The sequence below is a fragment of the Terrapene carolina genome, unplaced genomic scaffold, assembly GCF_002925995.2.
Source record: "Terrapene carolina triunguis isolate 2854851 unplaced genomic scaffold, T_m_triunguis-2.0 Scaffold132, whole genome shotgun sequence".
Lineage (NCBI taxonomy): Eukaryota > Metazoa > Chordata > Testudines > Emydidae > Terrapene > Terrapene triunguis.
In genome coordinates this window covers 19,184,787-19,202,552 of record NW_020664483.1, presented here as the reverse complement: position 1 = coordinate 19,202,552, position 17,766 = coordinate 19,184,787, and the positions used below count along the sequence as shown (strand labels likewise).

Genomic DNA, 17,766 nt, shown 5'->3' with positions numbered 1-17,766 from the left:
CTGCGACAAGGCTGGGGAAGGAGGCGGAGACTCGACCCCGTGACACAGCACGCCAAGGCCCGCCTCTCTCGGGAGGGCCGCGGCTCGCCCCCCCATTGGCTCTCTTCTGTCAGAGGCGGGGGGCTGCCAGTGCCCCGGGCGTGGCTGGTGGGGTGGGTCGGCGAGTGGCCTCTGCGCGGCCAGTGGCTCCGAGCGCGGGGGGAGGGGCTGGGAGATGGTGGCGGGCGGGGTCTGGGCGAGGTCGGGGGAGACGCTGAGTCTGTGGCCGAGCTGCGGTAACGCTCTGTCGGGATTCTTGCCTCCCCCAGGAAGCGCCTCCTTGGTTCCCTCCATCCTACCCTAGCGCGGCGCTGGGGCTCGTCGAGCTCCTCGGTGGTTTCAAACCCAGAGGTCCGCATCCTCCTGCTGCTGCCCGGATCGGGCCCCAGGTAACCGACTCCCAGCCTCTCCCTCCTTTCAGCTTCTCTTTCCTTCTGGGCAGGAGGCGCTGAGCGCCCGCCTCGTTCTCCAGGGGACCTTCTGGGCACTGCTGAGCGAACCCCACCATTCGGGGTGTGGTTCATCAGTCTTGGGGTCCCTGCTTCCATGGACGGGGCCCCTGGGAGGTGGGGTGGTTATGGTAAAACTAACACTAATTTTGTACCCAGAAAAATAGGTGGAGGACAAATAAATACTTAGATATTTTATTATCTTTTATTCAGTACTCAGAAAGTACCTTCACCTGCCAAAACAAAAAAACCCAGCGCACCTGCCCAATTTTTTTGAATACTAACATTTCATAGACATGCCTGTAATCAGAAATGTCACTCGACTTAATAAAATATTAGAAATGACATGTCATAGATGTTATAAGGCTGCTCACACTGTAATATGGTAACACCCTGTTAAATAGAGAAATCTGATTACTAATGTCTCTTTAAACAACAGATTGATTTTTAATTATTATTGATTCTGATATTTACATGGCAAGGATTTTTAAATGTGTTAATACTTCTTAATTAAACATATAGTATACAAAATAAAACCCTCCCCTTCCCCCCCCCCCCCCAAAAGGAAAGAAAAATAAAATCCTCTTCAACTCTAGTAAATTCTTTGCTTGGAAATGGTTAAAGCCCAGTCCTAGAATTGTGCTTTGTCTTCTTTCCATACCAAGGATTTGTCTGCATATTTTTTTTTTAAATTTTAGTCTTACACAATTCTCCACATTTCCCTAACTGTAAGTAAACCTGCTATTCCTTGTACTGACACTTTTTTTCCCCATTTATATTGTGAAACAAATGAAACACTAAGTAAAAAAAGATAAGGGATTTTGTTAGTATTATTTAATCTGGAACCCCATGTTTTTGATAAAGATACCTTTATGAAGTTGCCTTCTTTCTGTGTGTATTTAATGTACTAGTCTAAGTGGTTTTAAAACTTTTTTAATTTGTGCCACACCAATAGCTGCTATGTCTCACTTACCTCATTTATGGCATTGGGTTTTTTTTTTTTAAGCTGAGCTTCATTTGCAGTAGTGTAGACTGTGCAGAACACAAAGATGCAGTGTCATCTCTAGAGAGTGGTGTTACTTATTATAGGCTTTGTCCATGTTGCATCTCTTAAAGTGCATACCATTGCTGCAAAAGGAAGTAGTCTTGAACATGGCTTTAGCTATGGCTTTTACAAGATTTATTATACAACAGTAGAACAGTGTTAGAGAACCCACTATGGCAAGCACAATGTGTGCTAATTCCAAAATAGGAAGTAAATACTGAGATTTAATATCATACTACATGCATTCAATATCCAAGCTCATTCATTTGCCTGTATGATGATCCATGTATGGCACAGCTCTGTGTATATAATCAGAATGAGCGTTTAATTCAAATAGCAGTAGTTGTTTGTATTTTGATCATTGCACATGCAGATTTAAGTAGCTATATTTATTTGACCGTACGGTATGCTTTTGGGAGTAGATACGTCCCATAGGGCAGCACATGTCAGTGTCGTATATGAAAGAAAGAAATTAGAGCTGGGGGGTTGATCTAATCCATCCAGGATTGGGAAGTGTTCTAATTCTGACACTGACTCATTGTTATTGGTTATGCTGTTTAACCTGTGTTTAGTTTGTGGCTAAGACTGAAATCCCATTCCTAGTCATTTTATGACCAAAACAGGTCCTCATCTAGGGTATTTGCATGGATAGCCAAATCTAGGCTCCAGTTAATACTAAAATAGAAAAGTGCATACTTGATAAATAAAACCTTCATGCCTCTCAAGAAATCTCACTGCCTCTTGGAGTACCTGTCATAATTGCACTGTTGAGTTGCTTCACAGTTATTATTAGTAAAATGTTAAGACTACTATAACCCATTGTGGTTTTGTTTCCTTTAAATTTTAGAACTCTTGCAAATGAGAATAACTACTGTTATTCTTAATAACTTAATGAGAATAACTACTGTTCCTCTATCTCTGCACCTGAATATACAGTATATTTATACAATAGGAGTAACCTTTATAGGCTATCAATATCCATAGTGATTGTATTTTTATTAAGCCTAACCATAAGCGATACTTACATTTTGACTTTATAGAGAATAAAACTTGTTCCTGCACCTTTACCCTGCTGGCATTCAGACATTTTTTGTTTTTAACTGCCAGTTAAGGGTAGACTGGTTAGCACAGGAGACAGGCTCAATATGTAATAACCTTTCACCTATGTCATTGGTTCAGATTTGGCCTTGGTCATCTCTTTTGGTAACTTCTTATGCAATATTCAATGGCCCATGTGAAACTATTGGTTTCTGTCCATTCACTAATGGAGAGAGGTCTGAATAAAAAAAAATAATCATCACAGTTGACACTTTTGATAGTATTCAGAGAATGAAGGCCAAATATTGAATGGACATGGAGATTGAACTACTTTTACTCCTAAAGGTCACAATTCTGGAACAGCGCTGAAACACACTGGCAGTCCTGCGTAGGAAAGTTTTGACAGCCATTGCTTATAGGGAACATCTACTCTTTAGCAAAATATTTTCCATCGCTGTTAATTTGGGACTTCTTGCCAGTGCTACATTTCAGAGAAAAAACTATATGACTTCCTGTTTTTTCCTCAAACAAAGCTACCTTGAAACCAAAAATAACTTTCCCTCTAAATTTTCTTTTGATGAATATTCTGAAACTTAGAAAATTATTCGTTTGTTTCTTTTTCCAAATATTTTCTACAAATTCAGATGCTTTTCCCCACAACATAAACACTTCCTTCGTTACATGTTGGGGGTTTTTTGTTTTGTTTTTTACCAGTTCAAATTTCTGGCAAAATGTTATGCCTTATTGCTTATATACTCTGAAATGAAATCAATGGGCTCCCTACTACTGCAGCACAAACTTGTAAGAAATCCTCTTCTAGCTATTAGAAAAATGAGTGTGGGGTAAAGGAAGCAACTCTTAGAGGACTTTCCCTGTAGCAAGTAAGTCCATTGAGACTACATCCAACTGCAGCCTTCTGAGGATTCTCCATAGTCATAGCTCTTGGCTATCTTCTCTTCTCCCATTGCCATATTATTTATACCCCAAGATTAAGATTTTCAGATCTGACTAGTGATTTTGAGTGCCTCAATTTTTAGGTGCCCAATTTGAGGCACCTTGAAAGGACCTGATTTTCAGAGAGTGGGTGACCAACACTTCCTGTAAATTGGACCCTCCTAAGGTATCTCAGTTGGGCACCCGAAATTATTAATCGCATTTGAAAATCTTAGTTCTAAACTCTTTCCACCACCATGCTTCTTTTGAATATACTTACAACTTGGGGTACCACTTGCAGGAGGCGGTGGTATAGAAGAATCAGTTATTATGGTTGCCAATTTTGGTAACTTTTAAGGCCAACATTTTTCAAAATTGTTCACTAATTGAATTGTATGCCTCAGTTCCTCGATGCTCAACTTGAAACCCATAAGACCTGATTTTCAGAGTTGCTGAGAGCTGCAGCTCCCATTGACTTTAGAGCTGTGGGTGCTTCAGAACATCTGAAAAGTCAGGTTGTAGATATCTTAGATTGGACATGCAGAATTAATGGAGATTCTGAAAAAACTGGGCCTACCCTGTAAGCATATAAGCATGTGATTGGACCGTAAAGCACTTATTTACCAAGTTTTTAACTGGATGAGTTTAGTATTGTTTGAAACTACTGAACATCATGCAAGTTTTGTCCAGTTTTCTTTCTTATTAATCTCCACTTTGTGGATCCCGTCAGTTGCTAGTATTTCCACTTTAAGTGCTGGAATGTCTATTTTAATAGCTACTCCCTCTACATAAGCTTACCTTTATTTACTTTCCATGGCCAAAGCATGTGCTGAAATAAGTAATTGTATATCACTAGAATAGGCTACTCATTCGTATTTACACCTTCAATTAAAAAAAGACTATTTTCTCTACTTTTTATACAGTAGCTGTTATACTGACACACTGGCTGGTGGGTTATACTGTAGTGTTTGAAGTCCCGATTCCTGTCTTTCCTATTTACTACCTAATTAGAAAAATCAGTGTCTCAATTTCTTCCTAATAACTTTATATTACTATTGTCAGGTTTATATTTTTTAAAAAAACCCAGCTGAACTCCCTGTAACCTGTAATAAGCATTAATGGTACCCACTATCTTGCTGATTTTTTTCTGAATTGTCTCCTATTTGACCTACTCACTCATTCATACTTCAAGGAAGAGGAGATGATTAATAACACTGCATGTTCCCTATTGAGGAATAGTTTTCTCCTTTTAGATTTGATGTCAAACTATACTATGACTCATCTTGGTCTCTTCAGAATAACTTCTGTTGTCTTCTTTTATCAAATGCCTTAACATTTCTAAAAATTGCCACTTCTAAAACAAAGCCTGCTGTAGTTTCATTAGTGTTCTTCTTTTTAACCCTAAATGAAGCTGAATCTTTTGGGGGGTTTTTTATGATAGAACTACTTAAGGTATTGATCAGGATAAAAACCAGTTGGTACTGAAACAAACTATTTTGCAATTGTGCCTTTTTTAGTGGAAACTGGGCTGCATAGATGTCTGTCTGACCCAGATTCCATTAAAAAAGTAGTAGTATTAGTACTTGACTTCGTATAGTAATAGTTGTGCTGCCATTAATATGTATTGTACTTTAACTGATCATGTAATTATTGCTGCTGTGAAACATGAGCAGTATTAAACTTTATGGATCTTTATGTATACATATTTACATTTGCCTTTCTAGCTTTTTAGTGCCAAAAGATGAGTCGAGGATACTCAGAAAACAATAACTTTCCATATGATAATAATCAAATGGTTTTGGACATGATCCTGTACTCTTTAATCGGTGTCCCTCAGCCTATCAACTGGGACAGTGTGGCAAGGCTGGTTCCAGGATTTACATCCAAAGAGGTAACTTTATTAACCATCAGTATGTCTGTTTAAACAGTGCTTTATCAAGAGAACTACACTTTTATCAGAAGGGCGGCTGGAAGGGTGGGGGAATGGTTTTGTAAAGTTACTTGAACTTAAAGGACCTGAAAGAGTTAAGCAATATGTTAAAAATGCAAATAGGAAGGTGTTACAAAACCTCCACATTCAAGATACGAAGTAAACAAAATTCATAACTTGAATGCAGAATGTGCATCTTATAGCCTAAGGCAGTATTACTGGGAATTAGTCAAAAGAACAAATGAAGTGAAAAGAAAGAGTCTGTAATGGTTTCAAGAAGCTTTCAGATTACACTGTAAAATTCAGCCTTATGACAAGGAAGGCACATACATACTTCATATCCCCCCCCAAAAACACTTTATGGTATTCTTCTCAGCAAACATTATGATTTTCCTGAGGTAGATGGTGTTAGCATATGATCAGATATACTTTCCAATTGGAAATAACAAAGCTCCAATTTTCAACAGATATTTAAAGAGGGGGAAGGACAGCTAGATTGATCCTTCAAGTCAGAGTGCTTCCTACTTCAGTGGGAGTTAGGAGCACTCAGCATCTCTAGGATCAGGCCCTAACTGTTTAAATTTTTCTGTAAACTCTTGGATTTCAAATTTGCTTAGCGCACATATTTTAAAGGAAACACCTGGATGATTTATTTTATCTTGACTGCTTCATCATACAACTCTCATTTTTGTGTGATTTCATTTAAAAAAGACAGACAAAATACTTTTGAGTCCAGGACCAAAATTTGTTGTGAAATTCCAGGCAGTTTTGTTTCTTTGTGACTCACAATAACAAGTAAACAGACATCTTGTTGTAAACTCCGTAATTGAATGTGGCAACTCACACTTAATTTATAACATTGTTCATGGACATCACTATAATGTTGTATTTAAAACATAAGCTTCAACTCCAGTCAATCATTTTTTTATGTGGAATTTTATTGTCCTACAAGCTGATAGTGTTTAGTAGAGATTCATAGTTGTGGATGCTGTCACTTAATTTTTCAGCTGATACAATGCTTTCTATTATAAGTAAATTAATCCCCTGTATGTTTTATTGACCTCTTTTCTCAACTGAGTTAGTAGAAAAGTGGTTACTCTGCTTTAGGATATGCAGAGCCTCTATAGAAGGCTGTTAGAGTTGCCGTGGTGAATTTAGCCCTATGATCTCAAGTGACCATTTAATCCAATAGACTTTGGCAGAGTTAAAATATATTCTCTCAAACTCCCATGTGAATTGTCCCATTCAGTTTAATGGAACTATTCGTATACGTAAAGTTACTCTCGTGTGTAGTTGTTTGAAGCATTAAGGCCTTTAATTTACATTGAAATCTGTATCTAATAAGTGAGGCCCAAATTTAAGTCTGTTTGTTCACAAAAATAACTTTTTTAAAATCCTAATATTGTTTTGCATTTTAACTTTCCCCTGCAGTTTTGGTAACCCAAATATTTCAACATTAGCCTCTTCACTACTGCATGAAAATATACTCCTGAGAGAATTCTGAGCTGCTGTGCATGTGCAGAATTCATTATGCTGTGCAGAATTTTTTTTTCTGCAGAAAATACATTCTGCCAGAAAGTTGCTGCGGTTATGCCTTTTGCCCACCAGGGGCCACTGTGGTGCCAGAACAGAGAGCAGCCATTCCTAGGCCAGCCCCAGCTGCAGATAGGGAAGAGAAGAGGCTGCCTTCCTCACAGCGCCCTGCCTATGGGGCCAGGTCAGGAGGCACAGGCTATGGGTGGACAGACAGCGTGGGGCACATGGGGTCGCTCTTGGTTTCAGAAGGGCTAGTGTGGGAGACAGAGTGAGGCAGGGGCTGAATGGGAGTGGGAATGTAGGGATACATGGGGATGGAGGGAGGGGGTTCAGGGCCACATGGGGGAGAGGGTGGCTGAGTAGGGTTGCAGGGACACATGGGGACAGGGGAAGAGGGTACAGGGACACATGGGGATGGAGGGGCTGAGTGGGAGTGCAGGGACACATGGGGATGGGAGGAAGAGGGGTGGCTGAACGTGGGTGCAAGGACACATGGGGATGGGGCAGATATGCCTGACTGAATGAGAGGCTAAGAGTCAGACAGGGTCTGCATGGTGGAGACTCCCTAAGAATCGCTCCCTGCCTCCTAAAAAACCTGTTCCATACTTCTCCCCTCCTTCATCCAACAACCCTCCATGTGCACACCCATACTCCTTCCCAGCAATTATTTCCCTCTTCCTCAGCTCCTCCATTACACCTGAGTCCCCCAAGCCTTTGTACTGCTTATGAGGGGTGCGAAAAATACATTTCTGTATTGTAGTTTAAATGAATTATTACTCAGAGTTCTGTATTAATATGTCTAATAAGGAATCTATTTGTCAAAAAATATTTCCTGAATCTTTTTTGTTGTCTGTATTGTTAGACATAGTTGCTGACAGGTATTTTGAAATAAATTACCAAAATAATTGAAACTGGCGTGTTTATATTGGGTTATTTTGACAAAATATGCAGAATTTTGTAGAATTTTTAATTTTTTGGCACAGAATTCCCCCAGGAGTAATGAAAACAAGAAAGGAAAACAAAATAGAAATAAAGTGAAATTTTCCAATCTGAGCAAAGTCCATAAAGTAAAGGAACAATAATTGTGCAAATGGGAAGTTAAAATTATCAGACACATAGAGAAACTCACTATGTTGGGGAAGAGTCAATGCGGCTTTTGTAAATGGTAAGACATGATTTTCCTTCTGTTAGAATTCTTTGAGGGTATCAACAAGTATGTGGAGTAGGGTGATCCGGTCAATACAATGTAGTTGGACTTTCAGAAAGTCTTTGACAAGATCCCACACCAGAAGCTTTTAAGCAAACTAAGCAGTCATGGGATGAGAGAGAAGGTCCTCTCCTGGATCAGTAACTAGTTAAAAAATATGAAACAAAGGGGTAGGAATAAATAGTTAGTTTTTACAATGGAGAGAGAGAAATACAGTGGTTACCCAAGGGTCTGTCCTGGGACCTGTGCTGTTGAACATATTAATAAATTATTTGGAAAAGGGGGTGAACAGTGAGGTGGCAAAATTTGCAGAGGATACAAAATTCCAAAGCTGACTGTGAAGAGTTACAAAGTGATCTCTCTAAACCAGGTGACTGGTTAACAAAATGTCAGATGAAATTCAATGTTAAGTGCAGAGTAATGCACATAGGAAAAAATAATCCCAACTATATAGCAAAATGATGGAGTCCAAATTTGCTATTACCACTCAATAAAGGGATCTTGGAGTCGTCATGGATGTTTTTTTTTCTGACAACATCCACTCAGCAATATCAGTCAAAAAAGCTAACAATGTTAGGAGCCATTAGGAAAGTGATAAATAATAAGAGAGAAAATATCATACTGGCACTTATATGGTACACCCATACCTTGAATACTGCAAGCAGCTCTGATAGCCCCATCGCTAAAAAAGATATATTCGAATTAGAAGAGATAAAGAGAAGGGCAACAAAAATGATTAGGGGTATGGAATGAGCTTTCATATGAGGAGAGATTAAAAAGACTAGGACAGTTCATCTTAGAAAGGGATGACTAAGGGGAGATATGATAGAAGTCTATAAAATCATGAGTGATGTGGAGAAAATGAATAGGGAAGTATTATTTACCTCTTTACATAAGAAGAGCTAAGGGTCACCTGATGAAATTAATAAGCAGCAGGTTTAAAATAAACAAAAGGAAGCACTTCACACAATGCACAGTCAATCTGTGGAATTTGTTACCATGGGATGTTGTGAAGGCCAAAAGTATAACTGGGTTCAAAAAAGAATTAAATAAATTAATGGAAGATGGGTCCATCAGTGGTTATTAGCCAAGATGGTCAGGAACGCAACCCCATGCTTCAGATGTCCTAAACCTCCAACTGTCAGAAGCTGGGACCGGACAACAGAGGATGGATCACTCAAAATTGCCCTCTTCTGTTCATTTCCTCTGAAGCATCTGGCACTAGTCACTGTCAGAAGACAGGATACCGGTCTAGCTGGACCATTGGTCTGACCCAGTATGGCCATTCTTAATTTCTTATGTTCTTATTTTACAGACATTTCTACTTTGAGTAATTTAAGGTATTATACATCATAGGTAAAGGAGCTAGGTTTAAAAAAATCTAACTGCCCTTTTAAGGTTAAGCTTAAGCTGTAAAGAGAGGGAAATGCAGGATTAAGTCAGAAACTCCATCCTTTAATTTGTGTGAATGTTGGTGGGGTCTTGAAACTGTGGTAAATCTTACATATTGCATGGATATTCTGCACTTTTTAGGTATTGCAGAGTGAGTTACCATGTGGTTTAATCAATATTAAGTGTGAAGGTTCTTAGTTGGTTTGGTTTCAATTCAGAACTCCAATGTTGACCATATAGAAGGAGTTGTATATGTATTTTATGACTTTTAAACCAAACCTTGTACTTTTGGATAATCTAAGCACTACACCCAGATGTACAGACACTCTTTCCTTAACCTGTATATGATATAATTTTAACATTCGCTTTAATAATTTTTTTAAACTATGATGTATCCATCAATTTGCAGAAACTATATATTCCCATCATTTTATCTCTTGACAGTGTGCAAAAAGGTTTGATGAACTGAAAAGCAGTGGAAGTTCACCTGTTGACAACCAGTACAATCCATTAATGGCTACTGGTGGGAGTCCTGTTGAAACCCTAGCTACGTACATCAAATCCTCTCTGCTGGATACACAGGGGGAGTTTCAAGAGCCTTCCATCGGGCAGAATTCAATTTCCATAACTGGTAAATTCTGTGACTTTGATTATAGTGTCATGTCCACTGTTTTTTCTTTTGTCTGGTAAACCTATTTCCGGAATTAGTAGTTAGTAATCTTCAAATAAATTTGCCACAAATACTGCTGCATAAACTAAAATAAAGTTATTTCCAACTGAGTCAACCCATTTAGTGTTTCAAGTACAAATGTTTTATAGTTTGTGGCTTTTTAAAAGGTAGTTACAATGACTAAGTTTTGAACTGCTTAAAATGATGTACTTGATTTTATACTAAATCTTTCAGGTACATTCTTGGTAGTTTTGTAGCCACAAGTATGTTAATGTCAAAACTTACCGCTGGAGGTGGTAATAGTTGTGACTTTAAGATAAGTAGAAAATCCTCTAAAGAAAACATAGGAGCAGTAGAACATTGTGTTGGTGATTTCTTAGATTTCATTCTTCTTTCCCAGCCAATACCTTTCATTCAAGTGCCTGCTTTGCTCAGGGGCATCAGAGGATCTACAGTATCCATGCTGAATGAGAAGTATAGCTTGGTGTCAGCTGCTTGTTCTTGGTACTTCAGTTCAAGTACAATCAGTCTCCCCTAGTAGCCTCGCATGTTAAACAATGGGGGTGACAGAATTGCAACTTATAGGAGACTCTGCATAGGGGAGAGCTTTTTTGGGGGGGGGGGGGGAAGGGAGCTGCTATCCATCACAGTCCACAGGAATCTCTTCAAGAACCAAGGGGAAAAAAACAGCTTAAAGCATTCTGTTCACCCAGCCAGATGATGGAGGTGAGATACTAGTATCTCATGCTAACCTGTGTCAAAAAGTGCCAATATATGTAGTGGTAATGGTGTAGCCAGGAGGAGACAGTATGAGAGGGCCAAAGCATTCTTTGGCTGGCTTTTACATTAACTATTTAAGATGGTGACGTCTCTACATTCAAAGCCGCAGTTCTACAAGAAGTTTAAGAGGCTTTTTCACATTTGATGGGTCATTACATCGCCGCAAGAAAATTCATCTGGAAGGCTGCATACTGGGGCGCTCAAGACCTGATCCAAAGCCACTGAAGTCAGTGGAAAGACTCTTATTGATTTCAGTGGGCTTTGGATCCACACCCTACTGCATGCTGCACATTAGTGAGGAAAGCTTATCGAAGGTAAAGGTCAATTACCCTTGACTTCACTGTCTGCTGTACACCTAATCCTGTGACTCTCTGCCTTTTCATTGTAACTTAACCCAGATTGCGGCTTTAAACCAGGTGTTCGAGAAGCCTGTGACAGTTATAATCATGACAACTTCTCTTCAGAATGGGAGCAACACACTTGCAACACTAACAAATGGTATATGAGATCCTGAGTTTAGCCTCAAATTCTAATGCTGCTTTTTATTATGTTGAAGGAAGGTCCAGTGTTGCTTCCACAAGAAATTGTTCTTCAGAAGCTGAGAAACATTCTGCACATAAAGGTGGAGAAAATGCTGATGAAAGTCAAGGGTAGGATGATGATTGTTTGCTATCTGGTAAAGCTAATATCCGTGAAACTGAAATCTGCTCTTTACAGATGTGCATCTTTCTGGCTGTCTACACAGAATTTTCAGCAACTTTCCCACCATTTGTCAGTTAGTATTTGTGCAGCTCCATCCATGCTAGCAACAGTTGGAATGCTAGTGGAAATCGGTCATGGGTGTTTTCACCATCATGTAATCTAATCAGTTGTTCATGAACACACCTGCTCCTATGCTCCACTAGCACTTCCACCAATGTCAGTACTTTTGGAGCTGCAGTGGTGCTACACCAATGGTGGGAAAATTGCTGAAAATTCTCAGTGTAGAGAAAGACCTATTTGTGATTTATAATGTTAACCAAATTGCCGAGACAGATGAATAACATAAACTAGCCTCTATTCGGCCTAACATTTTATACAAACAAATTCATGAAGTTTGTCATTGAGTGCAGTGGGAGAAGGATTAGACCCTATACTTCAGGTTTTCACTGTTTTGTTAATGGCAAGATGGATGATACGCCACAGATATCTCTTTATCTCAAACTTGGAAAAATGTCTTGCAGAATATTACCTTTCATCTCACTACCTCATTTCAAACTGTCAGTGGAACTCAAATGTACAACACAGTAACCACAGTATTTGTGACTATAAACTAAGGCCCATCCACCTTATCAAAATTCAGTTCAAGCGTAAGTGTTCTGTTGTACAACTACCTTTAAAGGCCCTGATCCAGATTTCAATTCTTACAGTGCAAATGTTGATAAATGTTTAACTTGTAGATCGCAACTGTTTTGATTATCAGTATGTTGACTTACAGCAGATAGAAAATAACTTAGAATACCCCAAAAGCATACCTAAACCTTTCGTATATGTAGATACAGTTATTCCTGTGTGTGTGTCTTGAGCTTAGTTTCTCTGAAAGAGTGTGGTTGATGATCATTCATGGAAACTAGGTCACTGAATTTTATATATCATTGCCATCCTAGTTCAGAATTATACAATCCATCACTTTCTCTTCATATACTGCACTGACAGTTGTGTATTGAAATGTATACCTTGTGTTCCTAAACCAGACAGTACAGAGTGAAGAAAACTCAGATTTCATAGTCTTTCAATAATGCTATTATCCCAAATTGAAGCCTGAAGGCAGTTTTCCCTATGTAAATAATGCATTACCACAGAGAAAGCAGCTATGAACTTCCTAATTTATCTTCCCTCTTTAAGAGGGATGGCCAAACCGTGGCTCACTAGTTACATTGCAGTTAAACTGCGGCTCATGGAGTCCCCTCCCACCCCTCATTCTCTGCCTACCAGAGTGGGGTGGGGATCTTGGGTCCTCTGCCTTGCAGCGGGATGGTGGGGTAGGGGCTTCTGCCCAGCAGGGAGGGCAGTCTTGTGGCTTTAGTCCCGCGGGGCATGCCTGCCAGGGCTCGGGGCTTCAGCAGGTGCATGGCCAAAGCCCCAAAACCCCAGCAGGCACCTCCTGTGGGGCTGAAGCCCCAAGCCCCAGCTGGTGTGCACCGGCTCTCAAACTTCTGAAGATTGTTGTATATGCCTCAGAGGGTCAGTACGTTTGGCCACCCGTGCTCTATAATGACTTCAAAAATGTAGTTGTTACCACATAAATATTAAGAGCCAGATTGTGAACCCCTTATTCACAGTGGTGAGTGTGACAATTCTCAGGGTACCAGGGACTGAGAGTCACCTTGTTACACCCTGCCTTCAGAGTGAGGGAGTCTTTCCTGTGCCTGGCTGGGTGTCAGACAGCTCCCAACACCACCAGCCTTTCAGCCACTCAGGCATTCTCCTCTGGGCTATGTCAGCCCTGTCTTCGTCTTGTAGTTTCACCATAGGTGCACTCCAGTCCCGAGTCCCTTTGAATCATTCCCATGATATCCAGCCTGAAACTGTCTACTCCAGCCCAACACTTGTTACTCACAGAAATCTCTGATTTTTCTGTCCCCAAAGGAGCAGTGTGTCCCAGTTTATCAGATTTACTGTAAACCACAAGCACTTGTGAATACTTATTATAAACCAAAAGTAGCTTTTTAAGAATGAGTAAAGATTTAACTAGAAACAAGAGAGAACAGTGGAAACAAATGGTTACAATTAGGGCCGTTGATTAAAACTTCAAAAAAAAATTGTGATAAAAAAAAATTAATCACGATTAATCGCAGTTTTAATCTCGCTGTTAAACAATAGAATACCAATTGAAATTTATAAAATATTTTGCATGTTTTTTCTACATTTTCATATATATTGTATTCTGTGTTGTAACTGAAATCAGTGTGTTTTTGATTATAAATACTTGCACTGTAAATATTATAAACAAAAGAAATAGTATTTTTCAATTCACCTCCTACAAGTACTGTAGTGCAATCTCTTTATCGTGAAAGTGTAACTTACAAATGTAGATTTTTGTTTTGTTTCATAACTGCACTCGAAAACAAAAAACATAGAACTTCAGAGCCTACAAGTCCACTCAGTCCTACTTCTTTTTCAGCCAAGCACTAAGAGACAAACAAGTTTGTTTACATTTACAGGAGATAATGCTGCCCTCTTCTTATTTACAATGTCACCAGAAAGTGAGAACAGGCATTTGCTTGGCACTTTTGTAGCCGGCGTTGCAAGATATGCTAAACAGAAGTCTTAAAAGAGCAACACGCTGATGCGGAACTACAGAACCCGAAACACCAAAAAAGAAAAACAACCTTCTGCTGGTGGCATCTCACTCAGATAATGAAAATGAACATGCATCGGTCCATACTGCTTTGGATTGTTATCGAGCAGAACCCATCATCAGCATGGACCCATGTCCCCTGGAATGGTGGTTGAAGCATAAAGGGACATATGAATTTTTAGTGCATCTGGCACATAAAAATCTTGCAATGCTGGCTACAACAGTGCCATGCAAACGCCTGTTCTCACTTTCAGGTGACATTGTAAACAAGAAGTGGGCAGCATTATCTCCTGCAAATGTAAACAAACTTGTTCGTCTGAGCGATTGGCTGAACAAGAAGTAGGACTGAGTGGACTTGCAGCCTCTAAAATTTTACATTGTTTTTTTTAACGCCTTTTTTGTACATAATTCTACATTTGTAAGTTCAGCTTTCATGATAAAATGGTTGCACTACAGTACTTGTATTAGGTGAATTGAAAAATACTTTTTTTTACAGTGCAAATACTTGTAATCCAAAATAAATGTAAAGTGAGCACTGTACACTTTGTATTCTGTGTTGTAATTGAAATCAATATATTTGAAAATGTAGAAAATATACAAAAATATTTAAATTGTATTCTATTAATGTTTAACAGTATGATTAATCACGATTAACTTTTTTAATCACTTGACAGCCCTAGTTACAATGCAAAACAAAATCATAAAATGTGAATGTACACTTAATAATAGTTACCTTTCCCTAGCTAATGAAGTAGGTTTTCCCCACAACGTTCAGTCTGTTGTTTTTTGGCTGGCTTCACAGGATTCAGTTTTTCATGAGTAACCTTGTTCCTCAAGAGGTAACCTCAGTGAAATGATCCAGAGAACATTTCCCTCCTCTGTATTGTACTGAAACAATTTTTTGTTTCTGTTTATAGACAGGGTGAACCCCTCTTGTTGTAATTTTCCTATTTTACAACGTTTCAATTGTTTGCAGTTGTCTCTGATGGCTTTCCATTGAAAGTCTTGAAATTGAGCAAGGCTAAACAAGTGATCCTGGCTAAACAGGGTGAGGTGACAATGTTCCCTCTAATATTTTCCATCCATGTGCAGAATGAATTTTATGTGCACCAATATTGATCCAGCCAGGACAGGTTAGGCATTTTAGAACTCACTATTTAATTCTTTGAATTTTAAGCATAAGAGAAATAAAATTATGAAATGCATAGACCAGTCAAAAAACTAAAATAACAGCACTTTGAAAGAATACGATTACAGAGAATATATGTGCATTGCAGGAAGTACCAAGCAGTAACAACAACAACATAAGTATTTGTTGGGAGGTGAGTTTGAAAGAGTGTGTGTGTGAGAGGGCGGGGGAGGGGGCAGGTGTGCACGCGCAACTCCCTTCTGCCTGAATGGGTCATCGCCAAGATGCATTATTCTCAGGTGACTAATTTTTACTCCAAGTCCATAAAGTACACTTTAGGTATAAATAAGTTATTTCTTAAATATTACCCATAAATACATCTTGCAATGATTATGAATCTTGACAAGTTACGAGTTACATGTTACTCTTCATGGATAAATATCCTGTAAGACACGTTTGGTGTAGTGAGTTTTGTCAGGTCTGAGGTGAGAGTTGTTTGCAAAGAACAGGAAACCTTTTGCCTAGGAGCCTCTGTGTCACAGTGAGCACTTACTCCCATGTGAATGCTGCTCATTATTGTGAGAAAGGGTCACTAGCCTAAAATAATTAAATTCTCTAAATGTGTTGTGTTTTTTACGTGTAGGTCTTTTAAAAAAAAAAATCCCTGCAGTGATGAGTTAGAATACCTTATATATTTTTGCTAGATATTTAAATTGTGTATTGTACCAATGCATATTAATTTCCAAAAGTTTAGACCTACTTGTCAAGGGCACTTATTTTAGACCTATGACTTGTACTGCTGTCTCCATGGAAGCTGATATTTTATTGATGTATTCTGAACTTGAACCTCCTGTTAGGAAGTAGATAATATTGGTACACTCTAAAGTATTTTAACTTCTTCAGATGGAAGATGCTATAAAATCACACATACTAATTAACTATGTCAGCACCCTGGTGAGCTAGGCAAATAGATCTATACTTTTATAAAATGAGGGAGAACAGAGAACGTAAGTAATTTGCCAAGATCACCGGGAATAGCACCCAGAAATTCTCACTCCCACTCTCTTAGGTCTTGTCTACACTGCAAGCCAGGATATGAATCTACAGTGCACCAACTCACTGCACAGTAACTCAACTGTGAACAATGATATAGCTCAGTGAATGTCCCAGTGTGTGACTTAGTATCTACAGTTTCTCCTGTGAATAAGATTTTGATCATGCATCCCAGGGCAGATAGCTTGCCATTGAATAACATGCAGGGGTGAGAGGGAAGATAGAAGCTTTCTCACTGCAGTTAAATGTGAAGTTATGTTTATCTTGTAAGATAAAACTTTACAAAAACCTGGGTTCTGACCAATCACGTAATTTGGGGGTAAAAATCTCCGTGAATCAACATTGACTTTCTTATTGGTTTCTGGTCCTAAGCTGTAATAACTTTCCTTTTTCTGTTTTGTTTTGTTTGTTTGTTTTTGTTTTTTTTTAAATCAAGGCCAAATATGGTGATCCATGTGTGTGACGAAGCAAAAAATTTGAAGGAAGATTTTGTTTGTCCTCGAGATCTTTTGATTTCTGAAATGAAGTACTTTGCTGAATATCTGTCTGTGGATGCCCAGCGCTGGGAAGAGGTGGACATTTCAGTTCACTGTGACGTTCACATCTTTGACTGGTTGATAAGATATGTTAAAAGGAACACTAAGGAATATGAAGTGTATGAAATACCCACTTTAGGTAAAAAATATTCTATTGTTCATTTGCTGCAGATTCATTATCTGCGTTATCTGATCTGTGTTTCAGACTAAAAGCATATGTGCAAAATTGTCTGGAAGATAATATCCCTCCTTAATTCAACTCCAACCTCCTAGGCCCAGTCTGCTGGGGCCAGAAACACTGGTTTGTTGGAAATGTGCTAAAACAGTTTCCCTGGCCATTATAGAAAGTCCCTGGTCTTGCTGCTACTTATAATTTTAGGGAAATATTCCTCTGGTGGTTACAGTGGTGAAAGCACTAGTCTATGTTGACAGCTGGTATCTTTACCAAGGTAATCTAGACCCACTCTGAACAGGATTATATCACTGTGATAAGCACAAGTAGCCAATCTACAGTAGCATTAGTAGTAGTCGCGGGGCAAAACTTTGAAAAGCATTTAAGTGACTTAAGAGCCTGGCATTGACAGGAGCCAGAATCCCATTGACTCTCATTGTGAGGCCCCTAAGTTGCTTAAGTCCTTTCAAAATTTTACCCTTGTACTTAATTTTGAGTCAGATTCTACTTCTATTAG

The 17,766-nt window shown here is 39.0% G+C and overlaps 1 protein-coding gene across 1 annotated transcript in view; it reads left to right on the top strand.

The window, feature by feature from the left end:
* The first annotated feature begins 317 nt into the window (after positions 1-317).
* The window catches only part of KIAA1841 (KIAA1841 ortholog), a 46,131-nt gene continuing 28,682 nt past the window's right edge, over positions 318-17,766 (top strand). The window contains exons 1-5 of the mRNA XM_026653244.2: positions 318-428; positions 5,229-5,395; positions 10,014-10,200; positions 11,576-11,669; positions 16,978-17,216. Of these exons, the coding sequence (XP_026509029.1) occupies positions 5,246-5,395; positions 10,014-10,200; positions 11,576-11,669; positions 16,978-17,216 (670 nt within the window). The 5' untranslated portion in view covers positions 318-428; positions 5,229-5,245. The remainder of the gene's footprint in view (positions 429-5,228; positions 5,396-10,013; positions 10,201-11,575; positions 11,670-16,977; positions 17,217-17,766) is intronic.